This window comes from Coturnix japonica, chromosome Z, assembly GCF_054131305.1.
Source record: "Coturnix japonica strain WE chromosome Z, WE-NBRP24, whole genome shotgun sequence".
Classification (NCBI taxonomy): Eukaryota; Metazoa; Chordata; class Aves; order Galliformes; family Phasianidae; genus Coturnix; species Coturnix japonica.
The window spans coordinates 61424528-61449279 of record NC_140702.1 but is presented as its reverse complement, the minus strand read 5'-3'; the positions used below and the strand labels follow the sequence as shown (position 1 = coordinate 61449279).

The following is a 24752-nucleotide window of genomic DNA, read 5'->3' as shown; positions in this document are numbered from 1 at the left end:
ATCATTTTCACAATGCAGCACATACATATTTATATTTTTATACAAGTATCGTAAACTTCCCTTGTATCAAAGAGTCATTTGTTCAAACCAAATAAAACCAGATCAAAAACAATGGAAAAAATCCAGACATTTTTAGGACACTCATCATCTACACAATTACATCCCAGCAGCAGGTCTACACTCTGCCTTCTACTTTAGATGTGTAACTTTGAGATACATTCCTCAGTCCAAACTAAAGTAAGCGTCAAGTTCTTTATCTAAAAGGCTAAAACAATGGATATGATTCCATCTCAATATCAGTATGAATGTTTAAAATTATTAGGTAGGTTAGGTACCATTAGTGCACTTGATTTTGTTTTTCCAATATTGCTTAGAAAAATCAGTTATAAAATAACTTAGCTACAAACAGAACGTAGTTCTACAGTCCTTCACAGCATGCCAAAAGCAAACTGAGCAACAAATCCTGCCTTAAACTGTTTTTCTCAAAACTAGAATAGCATGCTTGTTAAGAAACTGAGAAAAATAATGAGGAAAACCAGAGTGAAATCATTTAGAAACAAACAATCTAAATAAATGGATAAATGAATAAATAAATGACCAATTACTCCTTCACACCTACTTCATTATCTCTATTAATTTCTGAAAAAGTGTCACTTTAGCATAAAGAAATATATGGCCTTATCTTCATTTCTACATAAAATCATATCAGCTGCTCCATGACACTAGAAAAATAAAGCAGATGTTCCTGCTGTTCTACTTGTTTATCAGAATTTGATGTACTTTTTATGTAATGGAAAGTTAAAACAGAACTCAGTTTAAGTTATTGTAATAAACAGATTTTAAAACATCTGTTTAAAAATTAAATACATTGGTAAAAAAAAAATAAAATACAAATCTAAGCTTTGTTGATACACTGTGGTTATACTAAAGTTATAGGCTCTGTGGGGATTTTATGAACTACCAGTAAGAAAAAACATGAAGGTGCATTTATTGCCTCCAGCTCCATCCACATTCTAGTACCCTGCTGGTCCCAACATGCATACAGTTCATTCCAGGGAGTAAAATCTGATTATTTGATAGATACTTAATATCTAAAAACAACATGTTGATGTTGTTGTTCTATTGAGTTCTCTTCTTAGCAACCTGCTGCACTAAGCTCCTTTGTCGTTCAAAAATACTGCCAGTTTACATTTAGGCGTGGAACCAGAACAGATATATAGCTCAATAGAACACAGTGGTCAGCTCCAGGCAAACCACTATCAGCCCAGAGCTGTGCTCAGAAAGCCCAGAAAAGCTGGTGAGGGAGAAGATAAAAGTAGTAAAGAGTTATATGTGAGAACTTGTAGCAAAGCAGTTTTATCAGAATACAAAACCCTACACAGTGTATGGCAAAATTCTACACTGTCATTAGTTAGCACCTTGAGCGTATGTTACTGTTTATTTGCACTTGATTTTTTTCTTGCAAGTTAGATTAACAAAGAGGTTGGCTTTTAATTGTATCTTCATGTCAAGTCATTCGAGGAGTACAGTGATCTTTCATTTATGTCACCAGAAATATTAAGTGCTGGGTTAAGGTTGGATCTCATGCCATTTTAAGTTTTGCTTACCTCAGCTTATATAAAAAATTTACTGCTGATTGAGACCTAACAAATGAACACATTTTGTAGAGTCTGATAAAACAGTTCAACTTTACTGTAGTAAAATTCCCACCTAGATAGTATCTTTCTACTTCAAATGTGAAATGACTGCAACTAATTTAAATACATTTTGCCTTTTCTATGCAACACAAGCTGCACTAACAATTCACAATAGCACGTTCTCTTTGAAGAAATTTCTTTTACATAAATTTAGAGCTATCTTATGTTTAGTAGCTACTCTATCTCATTTTAGCATAGACACTATGTTTGTAAATTTTAAAACCACTGTGCAAATTCAAATATTTATAGAAAGGAAAACAAATGTGTATTCCTATTTTTTTTTTTATAAAGAGAATTCTCAAGCATCATTTGAACCAAACATTCATCTGTTATGCGACATTAAATTTAAAAATTACAATCCCCTTCCAACCATACCTAAAACAAATTGAATAACAACAACAAAAATCATATGCATTGATTTTTCTCATCTAGATATTAAATATAAAAGACACTATGTTTATCTAATGATTACTGGTCCTTAAGTATATAGAAATGCCAAAATTAACCTGACACTTTGTTAGGAGCTCTGTGACACACTCCCATCAGGGGAAGAATAAAACCACAAAAGCAAACAAACAAACAAAATAAGTCTCACCAAAATTCATCAGTTCCCAGTCACTAGGATTCTCCCATCTGAGTAAAGATGCTACTTAATGAAGTGCTATTATGATCTTGATCTGCTAGTATTAGAATAAAACTACCAGGAGATGACAATTAATGTTGATATAAGGGAACAATTTCTGTGTACGTGCATTGAAAGACCCCAAAGATTAGTGTCAGGTAAACTCATGGTTCGAGTTCCACATTACTACCCTCAAAATTTCAGGCAAACTCACTACCAAACTGGAAAGGGAAGCTGCAAAAAAAGCTTGGAAAATGTCAATAATCAGATGAAATTCACTTGCCTATAGCAAAATTTTCTTTTTCTAAAGCTCAGTTTCTCAAAGAAGTCTTGTGCAGACAAATCTAGCAATTTTCTAGGAGCTCTAGCAAAGAGCTCTTTCTTGCACCCTAGGAATATGAAATCTAGATTCCCTTACAGATCATAAGGAAGACTGTTCAAACTAGTTCCATTTATTTAAGCTATTTAAGGTTTTATTAACACTCACAAATTAACTTGCATAAGATTATGTAAACTACCTATATAACTTTAAGTGAGGACCACCACATGACTGGAATCCATTCTCAGCAAGTCTGCTAATCACACTGAACTGGGAAGTGCTGTTGATGCCCTGGAGGGACAGGAGGCCTTACAAAGAGATCTAGATAGACTGGAGGCACAGATGGGAGTATTCAGCGAAGACATCAAATCTGGTGACAAGGCAGGAAGGCATGTCCTCTAATGACAAGCTGAGGACATTTAGATTGCCAAGCCCAGAGAAGGGGAGGCCAAGAGGACCTCAGTGCTCCCTGTAGCTCCCTCAGGAGGTGAAGCAGGATGGGAACGGCACAGAGATACCAGGCACATTGAGCATTAGGAAACATTTTTGTACTGTGAGGGTGGTCAGACACTGAAACAGGCTTCCTAGAGAGGAGGACAATACCCCATGCCTGTTAGTCCTCAAGTTCACACTTCAGCAGTTATGGCATTGTATATCCAAAGAAACTTTTCTGAAAAGGCCCAGAAGACCAAAATACAGATTATCATTCTTAAATTCCTGAACATGCTGGAGAAAAAAAATAGTACGACTGTAACTACTGCTTCAGCTTGTATTCATAAATACAATATCTATTATTCAGTGTTACAAAGGCACCAGAATTATGGCATATATCAAGTAGTGATAACTAGTTTCCCCTGTAAACATCTCCAAGTGTCAAGATTAGCCACTGAGAAAAAGAGAAAAAAAGTTGGGATGTTCTAACATTTCATTAATATTAATGTATAAATGACTACTTGTCATGTACTTTGGTGTTTACCTTAAGTAATAGGGGCTGGATGGAAATTCAAGAATTTTATTTTCTTGCCATCAGCAATAAGAAGAAACAAAGATGGCTTCTCTGTCCCTTTTGCCTCCACAGGTACACAAAATCTAATCTCACATTCACAGATTGCATGCACACCAAGAGCATGAACCACAAAAAGAAAATACACAAAGAACCACTGGGGGCAACTCCACAGAAGCGCAAAGGTCTCTGACAAATGAGTACAGGTCAAGCATGGATGCAGCCAGGAGAACTAACTAACTGATTTACTGCCTGCTGAGCCATTAAGTTCTGACACTCTTCTTTCAGCAACCCTTCAGTAGAAGTTGTGAGATGTCTATTAGAGATTGACACCATTTTTGTCCTGGACATCTGGACTGTGCTAGAACAACATACTGTATATTATATTAGTAATAGGAGATTAACATTACATGTAAACAGTAAAAACTGACATTTAAAAGCAGAAAAAAAGCCAACATAGTAATAGTGACTAATGGTATACGAAGCAACTCACTTGTACCTAGCAATGCTTTCACTTAGTCAAAAAACATTACATTCGACACATTAGTGATTTGAAAATGAACAAGAGAGGTGTTTTAATTTACATTCCTGTTTTATATTTGAAGTCTGTCTTTTGACTCCTTGCTCAATTACCTTTCTGACCTAGACTTGTGAAAATTAATTGTAAATTGTAGATTGTCAGAGGACATCAATTTTACTTACCAAGGAGGAAATGGAAATATTTGCAAGGACAAACAAGTGCACAGCAAGTATCATTGCTTAACATTTGTGTATACCACTGACTTCAAAAGGTATACTGTGTATTACACAGAAGTAAGCTATTCCTATAATATCAAAAATTGACATGATCCAGTTAATATCTCATTGAAAAAATACAAAGACACTTGCACACTTATTCATGTAATTATAAAATGTTCATTCTTTAAACTAAGTTTTTTTTTTTAAAAAAAAAAAAAAGCATACACAAAACAACAACAACCAGTAATAAGGAACTAGATTAAGAATACCCAAAATGTAAGACAAATTACCAGTCTCATAAAGGGAAACGATCATTATCACATTAACAATATAATGCATAGATACATGATAATGCTTCAATTTTCAAGTATATAAAAACATATCAATAAGGCTTCAGGAAAAATATTCCTCAGGCTGTCATTCAACTGTATGTGATATAACTCTTCAAATATCTACAAATACTTACATATTTGTAATACATATATAGTTTAAATATGTAAACTTAAATACATATATACATACATTCACACACACACAGCATATACATATATATGCAATAGCAACTCTTGTCTCTTACCGTACTTCTATCCTTCAGCAGCTTTTCTATCACTTCAATTAACATTTCCTTTTGCTCTGGATCAAGACTAGAAGGAAAAAAATATGTATATTTGTTTTAGATATTTGGTTAGAAATATCAGAAATTTAAGAAAGTTTAGATTTGTTGCCATGTAGACGCAAGCTGGGAACCAAACGTGTTGAAGAATCTACTTGCAGAAAAATCTAGTAATTCAAAGAACCAAGTTCAAAATGTCTTGTCAGAGAAAAAGTTCAGCATGAAATATTAATGTGAATCAAAGAAATGTAACCTTCGTAATTTTTAATTCACGATTAGCAGTGCAACAGAGATAAAAATCTTATTTTTGCTTATCTTGTCTTGTACTGGTGGCACAGGGAGCTGGCAGAGCACAGAACCAGAACAGCTGACCTATCTGGCCAAAGCGATATTCCATACTATAAGGTGTGATATAAAAACAACTATAAACCTGAAAGTAGTTAGTCAGGAGGTAGTCACTGCTTGAGGATTGGCTGGGCATTTGTTGGCAGGCTAGTAAATAGCTTTTATTTCAACCTACATGTTCTACCTTTTTGCTTTTTTCTGATTCTCTCCACTCCTCAATGGGTAGTAGGGTTATGTACAAAAGGTTGGGTGATGTCAGCTACCTGCTTGCTTAAACCACAAGAAATAGGAAGAGAAGCCAACATATTAGTGACATTGCTCAGTCAAATCCATATATTTCCAATTCAAAGAGAAGAAGGTTATGGGGTCTGTATCAAAGACCTTCTTGAAGTCCAGACAGATGACATCAGTGGCTCTTCCCTTGTCCACAATGCACTTATGCCAGCATAGGAGGCCACCAGGTTGGTCAGGCAGCAGTCACCCTTGGTAAAGCTGGCTTGTCCTGTATCACCTCCTTCCCTTCCATGTGCCTTGGATGCAAGATGACCAACAGGTCGGTAAATTTCTGAATTGTGCTTCCTACCCTTCTTAGAAATACGATCAGCATAGCCTTTTTTCCAGTGACTAAGGACTTTGCCTGACCACCATGACTTTTCAAATATTATTTCATGACTTGGCAACTATATCAGCCAGTTCCCTCAGTACTCTGGGATGCATCTCATTGGGACCCACAGACTTAGAATCATAGAATCACAGAATCATGAATCAGTGGTTCCCACTGCCAGGACTGACTGAACCACTAATGAACACGCTCTTCTAGGTCAGACATCCATCCACATACCAAGATACTGAATCCAAAGAAGATTGGAGTACTGAACCTTCGCCTGGCCTCATCCATTTGCCTCCCAACTCCCTTTGGATATTTATAAACATTAATCAGAACACCCTTCAGTCCTCTTTTCCCCAGTGAAAAGACCCAGGTGACTCAGCCTTTCTTCCCAAAGGAGATGCTCCAATCATCTTTGTTGCTCCCACTGGACTGAGAGATCTCCTGAGATATCCCCGTCATTTTTGAACCGAGGAGCCCAGAACTGGACATAGTATTCTAAATGTAGCCTCATCAGGGCACAGTAGAAGGGACAGATCGCCTCCCTCAACCCACTGGCCACACTGTTTAAGGCACCCCAGGATACCATTAGCCTTCTTGGACGCAAGGGCATGCTGCTGGCTCATGGCCAGCCTGTTGTTCACCAGGACCCCAGGTCCTTCTCCACAGGGCTCTTCTCCAGCAAGTCACCCCTTAATCTGTACTGATGTATGCACATATTGATGAAAATATTATAGAGTATCAGTCCTAGCACTGACCCATGGGCAACACCACTCGTGTCCATCCAGACACAGAGCCAATGGCCATGATTCTCTGGATTCAATCCTGCAGGCAATTCTCTGTCCATCTTACAGTTCAACCATCAAATACATATCTTTCCAATTTGCAGAGAAGGATGTTGTGGGATACCACATTATTCTACTGCAGGTAAGGTGGACTGTGCAGCTACAACAGTTTGAAACTTTATAATATACAGGCCCTTTCTGCTAAAAGAAAGAACATTACTTAAACAGTAATGTCTTGAAAAATCCTTTTGCTACCTTATGTGACAACTGACATGTCTGCATGTTCACAGAGAGATGGAGAGACGGCTGGTGACTGAAACTGGTAACATCCCGGTAACATCAGATGAGATCATTCACTGTAAAAATGACCCCAGAGACGGAACCCCTGCCCAGGCTCTTCACAAGGCTGTCATGAGAAAAACCATCAGCCTTATAGCCAAGAAACCAAACTCATCATCTGTACCATGAGAGGTACAGATCTTATTGCCTGCAGATGAGTAAGACACTACCCCTTACTTTGTAAGAGCTCTTCCGCAAGAAGGATTTCTGAAGAGGGAAGAGGAGGATGTGGAAGAGATGGATTTGCACAGATAGAATTGCTATTAGGAAGCATTATTTTGTCATCTGTATTGCAAACCAACGTGAATGCCTTCAAGATGAAAGACACAGATGGTAAAAACAGACCTTGCATTCTGAGTTGCTACAGTGATTACGGTAACAGGCTTATTAAAAAGCAGAAAATACTGCATCAGTTTCTCTTTAATATATTTTCATACTTATCATGTTACTGTATCAAGTAATAAACTATTCAACATTGTGTCACTACACATGCAGTACTTGCATTTGTTAAAACTACATCAAAACTCTCATTGAACGAAACACTTTGAACTTATACAAGAATGCAACATAGAATAATGGAGAAAAAAATATAAAGCTCATGCACCACTAAGAAAAAAAAATAAAAGCATATTAAAATAGAACACAATTTTATTTTCAAACGTTCATGAAGACATTTTAAATACACAGCAGTGTATTCTCATAGTACTCTGACTTTCCAAAGAGCAGCAAACAGTAGATATGATACTCGTAAATAATTGAGAATATGAAAACCTTTTCTGTAGCAACTAGGGAAAAACAATTCAAAAGTGTCTAAATTCCAATCAAATCAGCTGAGTGATTGAATCTATGTGTGTTTTACAATTCTAAAAGAACAGATCTGATATACATCTGGGACACGCATGATATCCACAACAGTTTTACTAAGCAGAAGCCATAATGATCTGTAAAAACACTTTTCAGTATTTCTCAGAATAACTTACCTGTACAGTTTTTGGATTGCATGGGCTGCATTCTTCCTCACATAAGGAGATAAATCAGAAGAGGCTTCTTTAATAGCAAGCATCATAATAGGAACAATAATTGGCACACGGATACTAGATAAAACTCTGAGAGCACTTGCACGGATTAACTGATTAGGATCCTAAAAAATGGGAGAAAAAGGGAAAAGTAAAATTAAGAAACATATAATTAAATCTTGGAGTGTTTAACTTAGTAAAGGCATATTTAAGGGGAAATAAATTTATACTAAAAGAAGGGAGATTTAATTTAAACTTAAGGGGGAAATTTTTCACTGACAGCACGGTGCAGTACTTGACAGGCTGCCCTGAGAAGCTGTGCATGTCCCATCCATAGAGGTGTTCAAGGCCAGGCTGGATGGGGCCCTGTGCAGACAGTGCTTGAGATCATGGTCAGCAACCCTGACTGTAGTAGGGCAGGCTGGAATTAGCAGATCTTTGAGGTCCAACACAACACAAGCCATTACAAGATTAAACCACCCAAATTTATCTTGCCATAAGTCAGACCTGCAACTTAAAGCAATACCAACAAGTAAATGCATCAAATGTCTTGCAATAAACTTTTAATGAGAAAAAAATAAAATAAAATCTGTAGCATCATTTACTTTCCATTACAAAAGACTAGCATTTTACTTAATGATCTGGAATTCAGATATTCTGAAAACAACAACTTATTTTTATTACTTAAACATAACTTCCTGCAAATTTAAATGTGGTTCTTAGCTGTGACACTTCCACTCAATTTCTTTCTAAGTACACACTCACTTTTATTCCTAGCTGGGATGTTGTGATGCAAATCAGAAGCAAACCAGTACAAAAGGCTTTTTCAACACTTTATATTAAATGAAGCACATTGCATTTTGTAATGGAAGCACTATCTTCCTTATGTTACACATCTCTCTTGTATGTAAACATCTCCTACACAAGCTTAAAGAAACAGGGGGCTTCAGTTATAATAGAGTCTTCTTTCTATATACATAAGTTAATTAGGAAAGAAAAACAGCATTCTAAAAACACTATTTCATAGTCACTCACTTTCAAAGCGCGCTGAAAAGTACTGATGGACAACAATGCTAAATCTTGCTGTTCTTCCGCATATCGCATCAGATAAACATACACGAGCTTTTTTATCTGAAAACAAAAACACAAAGAACATTATTGCAAAGAAATTGTGAAATTCTGCAAATCTAAGCCCTAGACTGCACAGTTTCATCATTTTTTTTATTTTTTGAAGGAAAAGTTAATAGCATCACTGGAATATCCACACGATTCTCAGATGTCCTATGGCTTAATGTAATTCCTTTAATAGAAATTCCCTGAGTTGCTGCAATATAACTTAATTTATGAGATAGTCAGATCAAGACTAACAATACAAAGTACTGTTTTATATTACTAACGGGTTTATAAATACTTCAATATCTTAAGAAGCTACCATGTGCCAACTGACCATGTGAGAACTGCTAATACATTCTCAGGGAAAATAGATTGGGTAAAAACCTTGGTAACCACAGATTAAACAAGCACATTTTACCTTAAAACTCAAAATCAATTACTTTACACATTTTAAATAGAATATAACTTCAAGTTGATGAGTGGTTGTTTGTGTGGTTTAACTCTGATTAAAAACACGCTTCTGACTATGTCTTGGACAAAAGCAAAGGGTATTAGATCTGCCTTTGCACAGCTCAAAACATTAAAAAGATGTGACCAATATAAGTTTATATATATTACGAGAGATGTAACGTTCAAAGAGTAAGAAAACCACAGTATAACTTTGGGGGAGGCAGATATTCAATTTAATTCACTTTACCCCCTCATAGCTGCTATAAGTCAAGGAAGCGGGGATAATATTTTTTACATTGGACAACTTCAACTGACTCTTGGGGCTTATAATGGAAAACTCTTCAAGACCCTCAACTACAGCTGTGCTATAATTACCATTGCTATCAGAAGACTTATCTTTGTGCCAGTTCTGGCAAAAAGCAGAATATTAAATCACAGAAGGTTATACGACACCAAATTATTTGCTGTTCTGCTACAGACAAACTGCAATCAACAATGACCACAAGAGGCCTACGCACTGAATGACTGCAGGTGTGCAAAGATAGCCTCCATTCCCTGAATCCACTCTGTGACTAGAAATGGTAGCCCTTACAGCTTCGTGACTACACTGTTCTTCTATCATTTACCTTCATTCAATGTTAAAATGCTCCTTTCTATGAAACTAATCATAACAGGGGCACATTAAGCTTGAGGAACATAGGCAGATTTGATTAATTAGTTTGTCAATACAAACACATCAAACTCCATGAGGTATTGACCAAGACTTATTTTTGTTCTATACCACCAATTGTTTCTTAGGTCACTTTTTGCATCCTTACAATGCATGACAAGATGCACATAATCAAGTTAAGGTCAGTATGTACTTACAAAAACAAAAATCACAAGGCACGTCTGTAAAACAATAAGATGCCCTTAAGACAAATGAGTATGTTTTAGTGCTTCTTCACCTCCATTCTCTTGTATCAGAGCACTCAGCACAGATTTAAAGGAAAATTAAAAACAAACAAACAAACAAAAAAAAAAAAAAAAAACACACAGCAGCCTTTTTTGGTCAGGAAAACCATTCAAGAAAAACTGATATATATTTACACTTCTGCATTGTAGCAACCTGTATAGGCAAATTCCTGTCAGAGTTAAAGATGGGGAAAAACAAAGACAAAAATTGTTTCAGAAAACACTAACAAGATCATAGAATCTTAGAATCATTTGAGTTAGACATGCCATTTAAAGGTCATTTAGTCCGACTCCCTTGCAATGAACAGGGACATCTGTAGCTAGATCATGTTGCACAGAGCCCCATTCAATCTGACCGAACTCATTCCAAGTAATTTCTAGAAATTTCAGAATATCCTAAAAACTGAATCATGAAAGGTCATCTGAGACCCTGAAGCAGTTAGCTCTGTCTAGTTACAGTGACCTAAATTTGCCAATTTAATTTTTTAAAAAGGTTAGTAAGTTGTCTTTTCTAAATGCCCTGATCTCTTTTCTGTTTAAGTCTCCTCCTCTCACATAAATATTTTCACCAATAAATGGTAGAATTTTAACCATTGCACAGAGAAAATGTGAATTATATAATTATTTGATTTAAAACATAATAAAATAATTACAAAAACACTAATGGAAACAATGAATAGTAAATAAAGTTTATGAGATTAAACATTATCTTCACACATACAAGGAAGAAAAGAAAGACAATGCAATGAGAAGCAGCAGAATAATAAGCTGCCCTAGATCAAATCCATGACAGGAACCATCAACACATCTCCAAGCAGAAAAAGATAATACAAATTTAGGGCTCCAAAGAAGGGATACCCTTTTGGGTCCCTGCAAGGAACTTCTCAGCCACAAGGTACAGGTGTGAAGCCCATCAAGAGCACCTTTCATTGAAGTTGAACAGTATTGAAGCCTAAGGGTATGGGACATTTTATATGATGAAGAGTACTTTAGGACTTTACAAGACTTACGGGATGTTCTATGGCACGGGAATGAAGGGGCTTCAGTGTGACTTAGAGCAGAGTCAGTAGGTAAAAATAGAGAAAGAAGGGGTAAAAAGGACTGTCTGGATGACTGGGCACAGAGAGTAGAGGTGGCGATGAAAGAAGTTGTAGTCAGCTGGCAACCAGACACTGGTGTGCTCCCCAGGGGTCAGCACTGAGGCCAATTCAGTTTCATATCTTTATTAGTGATCTGAATGAGGGGATTGAGTGCACTCCCAATACGCTTCCATACAACAAATTGGGATGACGTGTGAATCTGTCTGAGGATGGGAAAGCCCTATGGAGGGATGTGGGCAGGGCAGGCCAATGGGCAGATACCCACTGTGTGATCTTTAACAAGATCAAGCTCCTTCACTTTGGCTACAACAACCCCAGGCAACACTACAGACTTGTGGCAGAGTGGTTGAAAGACAGTAAAAGAAATGAATTCAGGGGTTGATTGATGCTCAGCTGAACACAACCCAGCAGCATGCCCAGGTGGTCAAAGGCCAAATGCATCCTGGCTTGTATCAGAAATAGTGTTGCCAGCAGGAACAGAGAGGTGACAGTCTCCCTGTTAACTGGCCCTACTGACGACACACTTAAGAGTACTGCTCTCAGTTTTGGGCCCCTCACTACAAGAAAGACACTGAGGCCCTGGAGCATGTTCAGAGATGGGCAATGAAGCTATGAAGGGTTGGGTCTGAAATACAAGACTTACACGGAATGGCTGAAGGAACTGAGATTGTACAGTATGTAGAACAGAAGGCTGAGGAAAGATGTTATGGTTCTCTGCCTCGGTACTGAGATGGGGGTAAGCCTCTTTTCCCAGCTAACTAGTAATGAAAGGTAATAGCCTTAAGTTGCACTATAGGAAGTTCAGGTAGAATATTAGGAAAATTTTATTCGCAGAAGGGGTGGCAAGGCATTGGAAAAGGCTGCCCAGGGAGGTGGTAGAATCACCATCCCTGGAGGTTTTCAAGAAAAGACACTGAGAGACATTGTTTAGTGGATATGGTGATGATGGACTGAAGGTTAGACAAGATAATCTTAGTGGTATTTTCCAACCTTAATGATTCTATGATCCCCTGTGTCCTGCAGCTGATCAGCATTCTGTACATACAGTTTCATGTTGAATACACAGTATATGCCAGCAATCAGAACCAGAGCACGGGCCATTTGACCTTGGGTGCCAGCAACAAAAAACACCAGCTTGAGTGAGGTCTTGGGACACAAGAGCCCCAAAGGTGACAAGAACAAGCAAAGGTCTGAATGCCATCACCTCTGACTACAGGTTAGAGGGCCCATGAGTAACTGGAGTGAAACTAGGTGTCAGCCTAGCCTGGAGCTATGCCGTACTGCCTCTACTGGACTAGTGACTCAAGCTCTGGTCATTCAATTTGAGTCATTCAATTTGAGTCATTCTAGCACTCAAACAATACTTCAAGGCACTCTTCTTTGGTTTAAGGTAAAGTGGATTTAAGAGCACTCATATTACCTGAACGCCACATGCAAAAGGGGAGGAAAATATTTTCAATTAGTATTTTTCCAACTATAATAAAAATTATAATTATTTGCCACTTTTCCTTTTATCACCTATTTATTAGAAATACAGTTCTAATCTCTAAAATATTAAATACAGCATATTATGAAAGATTCTGAATTTATCACCTTTTCTCACTTACACCTCCTTGTCTTAAAGAGCACGGTATTTGGCATTAGCCAGAGGCTTTCAGGAAAAAAAAGAAAAAGAAAGGAAGGGGTAAGGGAAGGGGAAAGGGAAAACATGACTTCTAAAGTAATATTTGAATAACCAAAATTTGTTTAACATAAAATTACACTAACTAGAATTTTACTAACCATCTGTGTAAAATAAGGAAGAAAGCATGTGCTTGTGACTTGCTATACTGTAGTACTGTGGAGTGAGACAGCAGTTTCTGAAGCCAACACAGCAGGAAATCTAGTCAGCAGTGGCACAAGCCTTAGAAAAAGCAGCTTTTTTCTTACTCATAACAGATGTCTGAAGTACATATTTCCAGAAGAGAAGGGATAAACTACAGCATGCATTCTATTCACAGCACTTCAAACCACTTTATTTCCCCAGAATTATTAGATACTTGCTAACACGCAGGATAATACCTTTTGCATGCTTGGTCTACTGTTCAAAAACAGACCTCACTGGTCACTATGCAGTCTGAAACTACTAACTGACATATAATTTTCATCCAAATTTACCACTTGATTCTGGGGGAAAAAAAAAAATAATAAAAAATAAAATAAAATAAAATAAAATAAAATAAAATAAAATAAAATAAAATAAAATAAAATAAGCAATTCTAGTAAAAAAAAAAAGGTCTAGAAATATTTTTACAATTAATGTTGAAGTCTGATAGAATTAGATAAAGTTTTCATATATGCACTGATCTTCTCTAACAACATTTTTAATAAGCTGTAGGAATACCTCAATATTTTTACTGGCAACATTCTTCACAACAGCAGGAAACAGCTCAGAAGCATTTTTTCCCTTTGCAATCATCTGAAAAAAATAAAATAAAATAATTGCATCATTTATTAGTGACCAGGTTTCATTTTTAAGGCAAGAGATTTATTACATATCCATATGGAAGACAAAGTCTGAATTAAAACACACAAACAAAAAAACAAACATCCAACCAGAATCATACAACAGCACCACCATCATAGGCAGGCTGGAATGACAGTAAGGGAGCAGGGGCACAATCAAGAAGCTGGGCTTTACCCTACTAGGCTGCAAAGCAATTTTAACGTTTATAAATTAATTCTTCCAAAATAAGTGAATATTTTTCTCATCAGTAAAGTGTTAACAGAACGCCACGTCAGGGAGCTACTATCGAAAAAAAAAAAAAAAAGACAAAAGGAAGAAAAAGACAGAAAGAAGTTCAACAGAAATTGTAAGATTAAATCCTGTTTCATCTCTCAGGAATAACTTCAGTGTGCTAGAAGAAAATCAAGAAGAAAAATAAATAAATTGATATTACACTAAAATCAAAGTGCAGCTGTTTTCCATGGGAAGTTTAACAAAGCAAGGACAGAGAACAAAAAAATTACAAGTAAACATACAGCCAATCAACCTATCAGTGTGCATGGTTGCTTTTACATGGTTGTTTTCAAAGGAAGTGTTTGTATCTGACCTCAGAAAAGTCTAAAACTGGGATAAAGAATAAACAAAGTTGTTCACTCAGCAAAGAGTACCAGCAACAAAACCCCAGTTCAGCTTCATCCTTCAAATACGAACTGCTAAGAGTTCTACTTATCAAAAACAAATACAGGAAAAGGAATAGAGTGAATGCACTTCAGCTGCACAATTCTGTCATCGCTTAGATCTAATTTCAGCAGCATGTCTGCCAATAATTCATATCCACATTGCAAGATTGCAAACCCTGGAATTGGACGAATGTGTTACAAATTTTTCAGTTTGGGTGTTGCTGCAGACTGACAAGCTCAGAAGAGAACACCTTCAGATACAGACAAGCCAGGATCCAGTCAGCATACTGGAAAGGATAAGAGTAAAATAAGACAAAGTCAGATTCAGATGGACCAGAGTTGTGCGCTACCCAGTAACAATGTGCACTGCAAGGTACCACAAAATAGCATATGAACAATCTTCACAGCTAATGCAGCAGAAGTTACGTTATTCAAAAACTCAGAGAATCTTTAAAGATTTACCTGATAGGCTGTAACAGTATGACTCTACAAATCACTTCCATTATTTAACTCATCCACTGTAATAGCTCCTGTATAAAATGTAAGTATGTATTGGAGTTCTTTAAGAAGACAGTATTTTGACTCACAAAGTCATAATGATTAGCATAGATGGAATGTACCTGAAGGAACATTATCATCCTATGGTCTTATCACACCATTTTGGCTTCTGTGCACAGACACAACAGCTGTGTTGTCCTACATACCTCAAGTTCCTGCACAGACAGGAACATTCTGAATCAAGAATCTTGTGTCCACAAATCTGTGCAAACTTCTGTACCTACAAAACACTGTTCATAATACAGGGTGCACTACACTTATTTTATTTTTAAGCGAGGGATGGCCATAAAGCAATGCCTTTGTGAAAAACCAGGCATATCAATTTGTTTCTGAATTTATTCTCTGTTTTGTTCTGTTTGTAAAACATTTCCTTCTCCCCAGGAGAATTTGCCAACCACCTTAGAAGAGCAATAAGCAGCAAAAGGAGTTGTAAGAAGTGTTCTCCTACTACTTTTCCACCACACCTACACAAACACAGGAAGGTTTGGCTTCTTGAAGTCTACTAAAAGGGTAAAAAAATTACTCGCCTATACAGCCTTTTCCCTTATTTAAAATTAGTGGAAAAAAACAGTACTCCCATGAGACACGTTAAACAATGCTCTGACAAATTCCTTTTTCCTCTAGTAGAAAGGGCAGAGAATGTCTTTTATCTCCGAAAAATATATCACGCCTGAGAGCTTGCTAAATGTAAGCACATAACTGCTAATGCATAAGTGTTCCTGTGCCCAGCAAGAATATTAATACAGTTACAGGCCGTATACTAATTGCACAAGGTCCCAGTACTGATCTGAAAAGCTCACTGGTCCAACTGGTTAAGTGAACCAAAGGTTGGTACCAGGTATCAGTTATGAGGCATAGTTTAAACACAAGATAGAAGTAAATACTTTGAATCATGGAATCACAAAGTTATTGAGTGGACTGGGTTGAAAAGGACCACAGTGATCATCTGGTTTCAAACCCCCTAATATGTGCAGGGTCACCAACCACCAGACCAGGCTGTCCAGAGCCACATCCAGCCTGGCCTTGAATGCCTCCAAGAATGTTACAGTGCTTCTCCACCCTCTGTGTGAAAAACTTCCTCCTAATATCCAACCTAAAGCTCCCCAGTCTCCGTTTAAAACCATTCCCTCTTGTCCTATCACTATCCGCCCTTGTAAACAGCCATTCCCCCTCCTGTTTATATGCTCCCTTCAAATACTGGAAGGCCACAATGAGGTCTCCTCAGAGTCTTCTCTTCTCCAAGTGAAACAAGCCCAGTTCCCTCAACCTTTCCTCATAGGAGAGGTGCTCCAGCCCTCTAATCATCTTAGTGGCCCTCCTCTGGACCTGTTTCAAGAGCTCTGTGACTTTCTTCTACTTAGGGCCCCAGGCCTGGACGCAGTGCTACAGATGGGGTCTCACAAGAGCTGAGTAGAGGGGGACAATCACCTCCCTCTCCCTGCTGGCCACCCCTTTTTTAATACACTTATTGGTAAATATAGTGTTTTTAAGAACTACTTCAAATATGTTGCAGCAGTGAGTGCAAATGAACCATCAATAAAAGACAGAAGTGAGAGTGAGTAGCAATCTGGTAAATCTTTGTTTTAAAGCTGACCTGATTTAATACTTTCCAGTTGCCTCAAACACATATGCATTTAGTTGCAAAAGTTTCCAAGTGCAGTTAAGGATCTTGCCCACCTTTTTGAAAAAGAACATAAAGTAAGCAACTTGCAACTCTCTCCAACTCTCCTGACCACAGTAATAACCAAAAGAACTTTACTGAACAAAGCAGAAGAAATTACATTACATACTGCTCTACAAGGGACCAAGCTTACTAACACATTATCTATGTCTTTACCAGAACCAGGATCCAGGGCTGAAAAGACAAAAGCTTAAGACAGCCAACTTGAGTAAAATCTTCATTGTTATGGGACACCAAAGATAGGGAGAAGTCACTAGCACTAGGGTCCGATGAGAGAACAGTATCACAGGATACAGCCAGAAACTACACATTTCAGTACATGCTAAGAGAGGATTAAGCCACATATGAAGGAAGCAAAAAGAAAGGAAAAAAAAAAAAAAAAAAAAAGCACCCATAGGAAACTGAAGGAGCTGTGAGAGAAAGCTACTGCAAAAGTTCAAGAAAAAGAAACCAGCTGGATACTGATTAGATTTCCACAGCACATTCTTCCAATACTTTCCAGAAATAATAATAATAATAAAATCAAATTCAAGATGTTTAACTTACAGAGCTTAAACACATTGTGGTGTTAAACACCACAGCTGACCTGAGATACTTGGACAAATAAATAGGTAACGGGCTCAATTTAAATATATCTTTATATTGTCTTAAAAAAAACAAAACATAAAAACAAATGCAAAACATGTTTTTAAATATGAAAACTCCAGCAAACTCCTGTTGCTTTCTGACTGCTGAATTAAGATAATTCCTTCAGAAAAACTTCAATTGCAATTTTATGTTTTAACACAGAATCATAGAACTATTTGGGTTAGAAGGAACTTCCATGATGATCCAGTTCCAGTTCTCTTGCCTTGACACCTCTCCCACTAGACCAGGCTGCTCAAAGCCCCATCCAACCTGGCCTTGAATGCTTCAAGGGAGGCAGCTTCTGCATCTTTTCCGGGCAGCCTATGCCAGTGTCTTGCTACCCCCATACTAAATAATTTCTTCCTGATATCTAGTCTAAATCTACCCTTTTCCAGTTTAAAGGCATTTCTCCCAGTCTGGTTACTACATGTCTTTATAAAAATTCCCTCCCCAACTTTCATGTAAGCCCTTTTCTGCTACTAGAAGGGTGCTATAAGGTCCTCACAGAGCCTTCTCTTCTTCAGGCTGAAGAGCCCCATCTCCCTCAGCCTGTCGCAGTAGGAGAGGTGTTCCAGCCCTTGGATCTCCTCTGCACCCACTCTAACAACTCCACATCCTTCTTGTGCTGGGAGCCCAGAACTGGATGCAGTGCTCCAGTAGGAGGGTCTTGGGAGCAGAGTAGAGGGGCAAATCACCTCCCTTTGCCCGGTGGTCACACTTCTCTTGATGCAAACCAGCATATGATTGGCCTTCTGGGCTGTAAGCACACACTGTCAGCTCATGTTGAGTCTTTCATCAGCTGATACTCCCAAATCCTTCTCCTCAGGGCTGCTCTCAAGCCATTCTCCACCTGGTCTGTGTCTGTGCTCAGGACTGCCCTGACCCAGGTGCAGGACTTCGTACTCAGCCTTGGTGAACTTCATGAGGCTGGCACACAAGCCCTCCTCTCAACCCTGTCCAGGCCCCCCCTCGACTGGCCTCCCTTCCCTCCAGGAAGTCAAATGCACCACTCAGCTTGGTGTTATCTACAAACACATTGTCTCCTTACTGCAAACAATTATTTATAGGCATATTGACTCTGTTGAACAAATATTATAAAAGTGCATGACTGTATATATTTTAATAGAAAAATACAAATTTAAGACTGCACAGCAGCATTTAAACACCATCCAGAGATTCGAATTTGTGCAGAATCTGTAAAATGTATTCGTGCCCAAGAAGAAAGTAATAATAATAATCACATACCCCAACAATCCTTTTCATTGCATCCAGTTTTGCAGAGTCCTTGCTGCTTTCCAACATTTGTTTTAGGTCTTCATTTCTAAGACAGAAACACAGAAAAATCTCAATTAGAAATAGTAAAAAATGGAAGGGAGAAAAGGGGAGAAAAGGGGAGAAAAGGGGAGAAAAGGGGAGAAAAGGGGAGAAAAGGGGAGAAAAGGGGAGAAAAGGGGAGAAAAGGGGAGAAAAGGGGAGAAAAGGGGAGAAAAGGGGAGAAAAGGGGAGAAAAGGGGAGAAAAGGGGAGAAAAGGGGAGAAAAGGGGAGAAAAGGGGAGAAAAGGGGAGAAAAGGGGAGAAAAGGGGAGAAAAGGGGAGAAAAGGGGAGAAAAGGGGAGAAAAGGGGAGAAAAGGGGAGAAAAGGGGAGAAAAGGGGAGAAAAGGGGAGAAAAGGGGAGAAAAGGGGAGAAAAGGGGAGAAAAGGGGAGAAAAGGGGAGAAAAGGGGAGAAAAGGGGAGAAAAGGGGAGAAAAGGGGAGAAAAGGGGAGAAAAGGGGAGAAAAGGGGAGAAAAGGGGAGAAAAGGGGAGAAAAGGGGAGAAAAGGGGAGAAAAGGGGAGAAAAGGGGAGAAAAGGGGAGAAAAGGGGAGAAAAGGGGAGAAAAGGGGAGAAAAGGGGAGAAAAGGGGAGAAAAGGGGAGAAAAGGGGAGAAAAGGGGAGAAAAGGGGAGAAAAGGGGAGAAAAGGGGAGAAAAGGGGAGAAAAGGGGAGAAAAGGGGAGAAAAGGGGAGAAAAGGGGAGAAAAGGGGAGAAAAGGGGAGAAAAGGGGAGAAAAGGGGAGAAAAGGGGAGAAAAGGGGAGAAAAGGGGAGAAAAGGGGAGAAAAGGGGAGAAAAGGGGAGAAAAGGGGAGAAAAGGGGAGAAAAGGGGAGAAAAGGGGAGAAAAGGGGAGAAAAGGGGAGAAAAGGGGAGAAAAGGGGAGAAAAGGGGAGAAAAGGGGAGAAAAGGGGAGAAAAGGGGAGAAAAGGGGAGAAAAGGGGAGAAAAGGGGAGAAAAGGGGAGAAAAGGGGAGAAAAGGGGAGAAAAGGGGAGAAAAGGGGAGAAAAGGGGAGAAAAGGGGAGAAAAGGGGAGAAAAGGGGAGAAAAGGGGAGAAAAGGGGAGAAAAGGGGAGAAAAGGGGAGAAAAGGGGAGAAAAGGGGAGAAAAGGGGAGAAAAGGGGAGAAAAGGGGAGAAAAGGGGAGAAAAGGGGAGAAAAGGGGAGAAAAGGGGAGAAAAGGGGAGAAAAGGGGAGAAAAGGGGAGAAAAGGGGAGAAAAGGGGAGAAAAGGGGAGAAAAGGGGAGAAAAGGGGAGAAAAGGGGAGAAAAGGGGAGAAAAGGGGAGAAAAGGGGAGAAAAGGGGAGAAAAGGGGAGAAAAGGGGAGAAAAGGGGAGAAAAGGGGAGAAAAGGGGAGAAAAAGGGAGAAAAAGGGAGAAAAAGGGAGAAAAAGGGAGAAAAAGGGAGAAAAAGGGAGAAAAAGGGAGAAAAAGGGAGAAAAAGGGAGAAAAAGGGAGAAAAAGGGAGAAAGGAAGAAAAGCAAGTTTATATCCTTGCATCACTTCAGCAGCTTAAGATGAAGAGCTGGTCCCTCTTGCTCAGTTTTGAATTGCATTTGTTGACATTCTGGCTAAGAAAAACAAAATGTTTAGTAAAACAAATTATCCAATTGCAACAATAAAGCAAGCACACACAACTTTAATGAGCTTTGAGCTGAGCCTTGGTTGGAAGGTTGAAGTCTTGAGGCAACAGCATTCTTCATTTTAAACTGACGCTTCTTTCACTCCTCATGCTCCCACAAAGCAAGTGCCAGATGCAACAGTCTGAGATTGACTCGTCTATGCTAAAATACAATAACACCTTAACTCAAACAGCTGAAAAACAACTGGAACCCTCCTTTTCCATAGTGAAACATAACATGGAAATCCAGAGACAGGACTTCGGACTTCAAAAGTAAATATCAAGTTTTAACTATACTCCAGTTTATCAATCATAATTTCAGATTGAAAGAAAATCAAGGTCTAAGTAAGAAAACAGAGTCAGATCATAAAACTTTGTCACATTCCTTCATAAAAATGTTAAAAAGCATTTCTCATACTTGCAAGACATAGTCATTCTACAGAGACGATTTTTCTCATATTCTCAGACCTATTACTGCATCTATTCCCTGCCCACTCATGAGAAATCCACACCACCCTCATGCTTTGGTGCATATCAAAGTTAAGAGCTACAGTCAAAGATTAAAATAATAATAACAATAATTCTATTAAACCAAAAGAAAAACCTACAAAACTCAATTAATAGATATATCTACAGGAAACACTCAAGTGAGGTCTAGCTACTTTTTCAGAAATAAGCACATTTTAAAAAACTTCATCAACTTAACACAGACGGTCTGCTCTAAGTACAGGCTTCACTTAACAAGTTAAATATTCTATTTTCTTGTCCACTTCAGCACAGTTTCCAAAGTATCACTTGGAATCCCTCATGTTTTCCTTCTTGGACACTCTCAGAGCAATTTGCTGTTCTCAGTTATTCTAGAAGTTTTCACAGTACTACTGGTCAATATTCTACGGCTGCATTTTTATTTTTATTTTTATTTTTTAATTTGCTTCTCTCCTTTAAACTATGCTCCCAAATGACTTTTTTTTTTTCCTGTAGTTTTTGATACTGTTAAGGTCAGCTTATTATAATTTCCCTTCTTCACCAGTTCAAACACTCCAGTGTTCCATCCCAAACTGATCCATCTGTAAAAATTACTAGAGCTAACTTTGTGATGTCATGTCTTTTTCTAAGCCTCTCCTCCAATCTTCTCCATGTTCCTGTAATAAAGGAACTTTTCTACATTTTATCTTTCTCTGCATTACTCTTTGGTTTTTTTTATCTCACTTCATGTGCATCCATGATCAACTCTGTATTATACAATCATAGAATTACCCAGGTTGGAAAAGACTTCAAAGATCATCAAGTCGAACCACAGCCTAACCATAGTACCCTAACTCTTAACAACCCCCTGCTAAATCATATCTCTAAGGACCACATCCAAATGGCTCTTAAACACATCCAGGGACGGTGACTCAACCACCTCCGTGGGGAGCCCATTCCAGTGCTTGACTACCCTTTCTGTAAAGAAGTGTTTCCTAACGTCCAACCTAAACTTAGGTTGGTGCAACTTAAGGTCATTTCCCCTCATCCTGTCACTTGTCACCAGTGAGAAGAGACTTGTCCCACTCTCACTGTGTGAGGGCTGCAGTATCAATCCCTGGGGGACACCCCTCATGACTGGGGCCACCAACTGGATTTAACTCCACTGACCTCAATTCTCTGGGGCCAGCCGTCCAGCCAGTGTTTCACACAGTAATGTGTACATCTATCCAAACTGTGGGCAGCCAGCTTCTCCATGATGATGCTGTGGAGGACGGTGTCAAAGGTTTTACTGAAGTCCAGGTAGTCCACATTGACAGCCTTACCATTATGCACTAAGTGGGTCACCTTGTCATAGAATGAAATCAGGTTTGTCGAAAATGATCTACCCTGTGTGGGATCTTCCCACAAAATGGTAAGTTGTTCTTCTCCTTCACCAAAACACAAGACTGTGAGATTCTGCTAAGCACATCTCTCTCCCACAAGCATATACATGCTACATTCAGGCTCCTTTCTAGCGACCCCAGTTACTTCCCCACTCCTGTTCATACCTAGTTTAAAGCTGTCAGTGAACCCTGCCAATTCCCTTTGCATGCCTAAAATATTCTACTTTTTTTCTTAAAGTCTCTGCAGTTGTATTCATAATTAACTTGTCATAAAGTTTAACTTAACTTTTGATAATCCTCTATATTCCTATTCTTCTTGTCCAGGGATAGCTTTCTTTGCTCTCCTTTCCTGTCCACCTAATTCTCTACCACTCTAATTGAGAAAGTTGCTTCTAGTTCCACTCAACTGCTTCTCCTTTCCCGTCTCATATGATTGTGCAAAAGCCGAGACTGAGATACTAGCAAAGGGTATTACATAAAATAATATAAATAAATCATTATTTAGTACTCTTCACATAATTTGTAGGAGGATGTTTCAGTTCTAAAAATAATAAAAAAATAATAATAAAAAAATTAAGATCTGACCAAATAATCAAAAAACACTGAATTAACGAGACCAGATAAAGTGTGTAAAATTCAAGTTTAGGTCTATATATATCTAGCTAAAATATTATCAAAAAATTTGATTTGAAAAAGTAGGAATATAAATTTCCAAAGAGAAAGTAGGAAATGTGCAGACAATAACCGGACTTCAAAAACCAAGGATCAGAAACGAAGAAAGTTAAACAGCACAAACACAAGCTGACAACGCACTGACAGAATTTGGGAATGACAGAAACAGCCAAGTGTAAATTACTACTGTAGCGGATAGAAAAGACTAAAAAGTGAATTTCAGACAAGTGAAAACAGGAGAAAAAGTAATTAATGTTGAAATGCATTTTTAGTTGCTCATAGAAAATATTGTCATATTACTAAAAAAAACAAAAACAAAAAAACCCCCCACATTTTGAACAGTTAATAGGAAAGATATATCTCAGAGACATTAAAACAAATATTTGCTTTTCTAAGAGAAAAAACATCATTGGGGAAAAAAGAAAAATAGAACAGTAGGTTCTTGGTTAATCCATTTGGAAGTTAATTTCTAGAGTAACTGATGATTTTTTAAAAAACTCTTAAAATCAAAAAATAAAAAGACTTTTCTCGCACAAACAGTAATCCAGGACTGGTAGGCATTAGATACTTACAGAGCAATATACTGTTCCATGCATTCATAAGGATTGTCAGCAGCAAGCCTTTTTTCCTCAATACTTACATACGGTTTCAGTGTAACTTCAAAGTTTCCCACTTTTAAAGCAGATTTAATAGAGTGTGAAACCTCCACTATTTTATCCAGCACTGTAGAATTTTGTTCCATTCCTTAAAGTATAGTATTTAAAAAGAAAAAAAATAAAATAAAATAAAAAGCCAACTGCACTCAGCCAACCTTGCCTGCAGAGACTGAAGTCTACTAAAAATAAAATAAAATCTTACAGCCTTATTATGTAACAGGATACTCACTCCCTTGCTGTTTTAACTTCTAGAAACAAATATCCTATGTAGATTTCAAAGGTCATTTCCCTCCAAAAACAGCTCTTATCGGAAGCCTCTAACAGTGTTTAGGGACAAATGTATTTCAGTCTTTCACAGTATGTTGTATAGAACATCAATATTTCCATCTTCTGAACATTAAGATTTAAGGGAATTTCAGTTTGTAACTAAAATCCCTCAAAAAACCTTGCAGGAATAAAAATCACAATAAAATAAATATAACCTTCATAATGCTGCTTCTATGCTCATTAGTTACTCTGCAGTGACTGTTCTTCAGTGCACAACACTAGACAAATAATGTCTTTATCACTTACATAAGCCTGCCAGGAACTTAGGAAAGCACAGAGCAACCACCCAGCTGCATCAGTATATTTGCCTCTCCCTGCTAGAAGTTGGAGGCTGACTGTAGCCTATAGAGTCACTACATATTACAGGTAACTGAACTTTATTACTTCAGCAGCCAAAACCAGATTTAAAGAAGACGAATTTGATAGTATATGGATAATACTAAGCTGTATTAAGCAGGACAGTATTCATCCCAACACAAATAGGCACAAAGAAAGAAACTTTCAGAGTAAAAATATAATCTCTAAGTTCATTTCCCTTCCCAACAGTTGGAAGCGGTAAAATGATCTCACTCCCCCACGCCACCCC

At 38.1% G+C, this 24752-nt stretch overlaps 1 protein-coding gene across 6 annotated transcripts in view; it reads right to left on the bottom strand.

The window, feature by feature from the left end:
- AP3B1 (adaptor related protein complex 3 subunit beta 1) overlaps positions 1-24752 on the bottom strand; it is a 138023-nt gene that overhangs the window by 106087 nt on the left and 7184 nt on the right. For 3 of the 6 annotated variants that reach the window (XR_004305544.2, XM_015848601.3, XM_085530114.1), the window contains exons 1-6: positions 23756-24433; positions 18978-19053; positions 14085-14159; positions 9120-9215; positions 8049-8209; positions 4957-5023 (exon numbers count right to left, since the gene is read on the bottom strand). Coding sequence is in view for 4 of the 6 variants with exons in the window: in XM_015848601.3 (XP_015704087.2) it covers positions 4957-5023; positions 8049-8209; positions 9120-9215; positions 14085-14159; positions 18978-19053; positions 23756-23925 (645 nt within the window). In the remaining 2 variants the exon portion in view is untranslated. Of the gene's footprint in view, positions 1-4956; positions 5024-8048; positions 8210-9119; positions 9216-14084; positions 14160-18977; positions 19054-23755; positions 24434-24752 lie in introns of those variants that run through there. The other 3 variants (XR_014939805.1, XM_015848603.2, XM_015848602.3) reach the window with 1 other exon arrangement.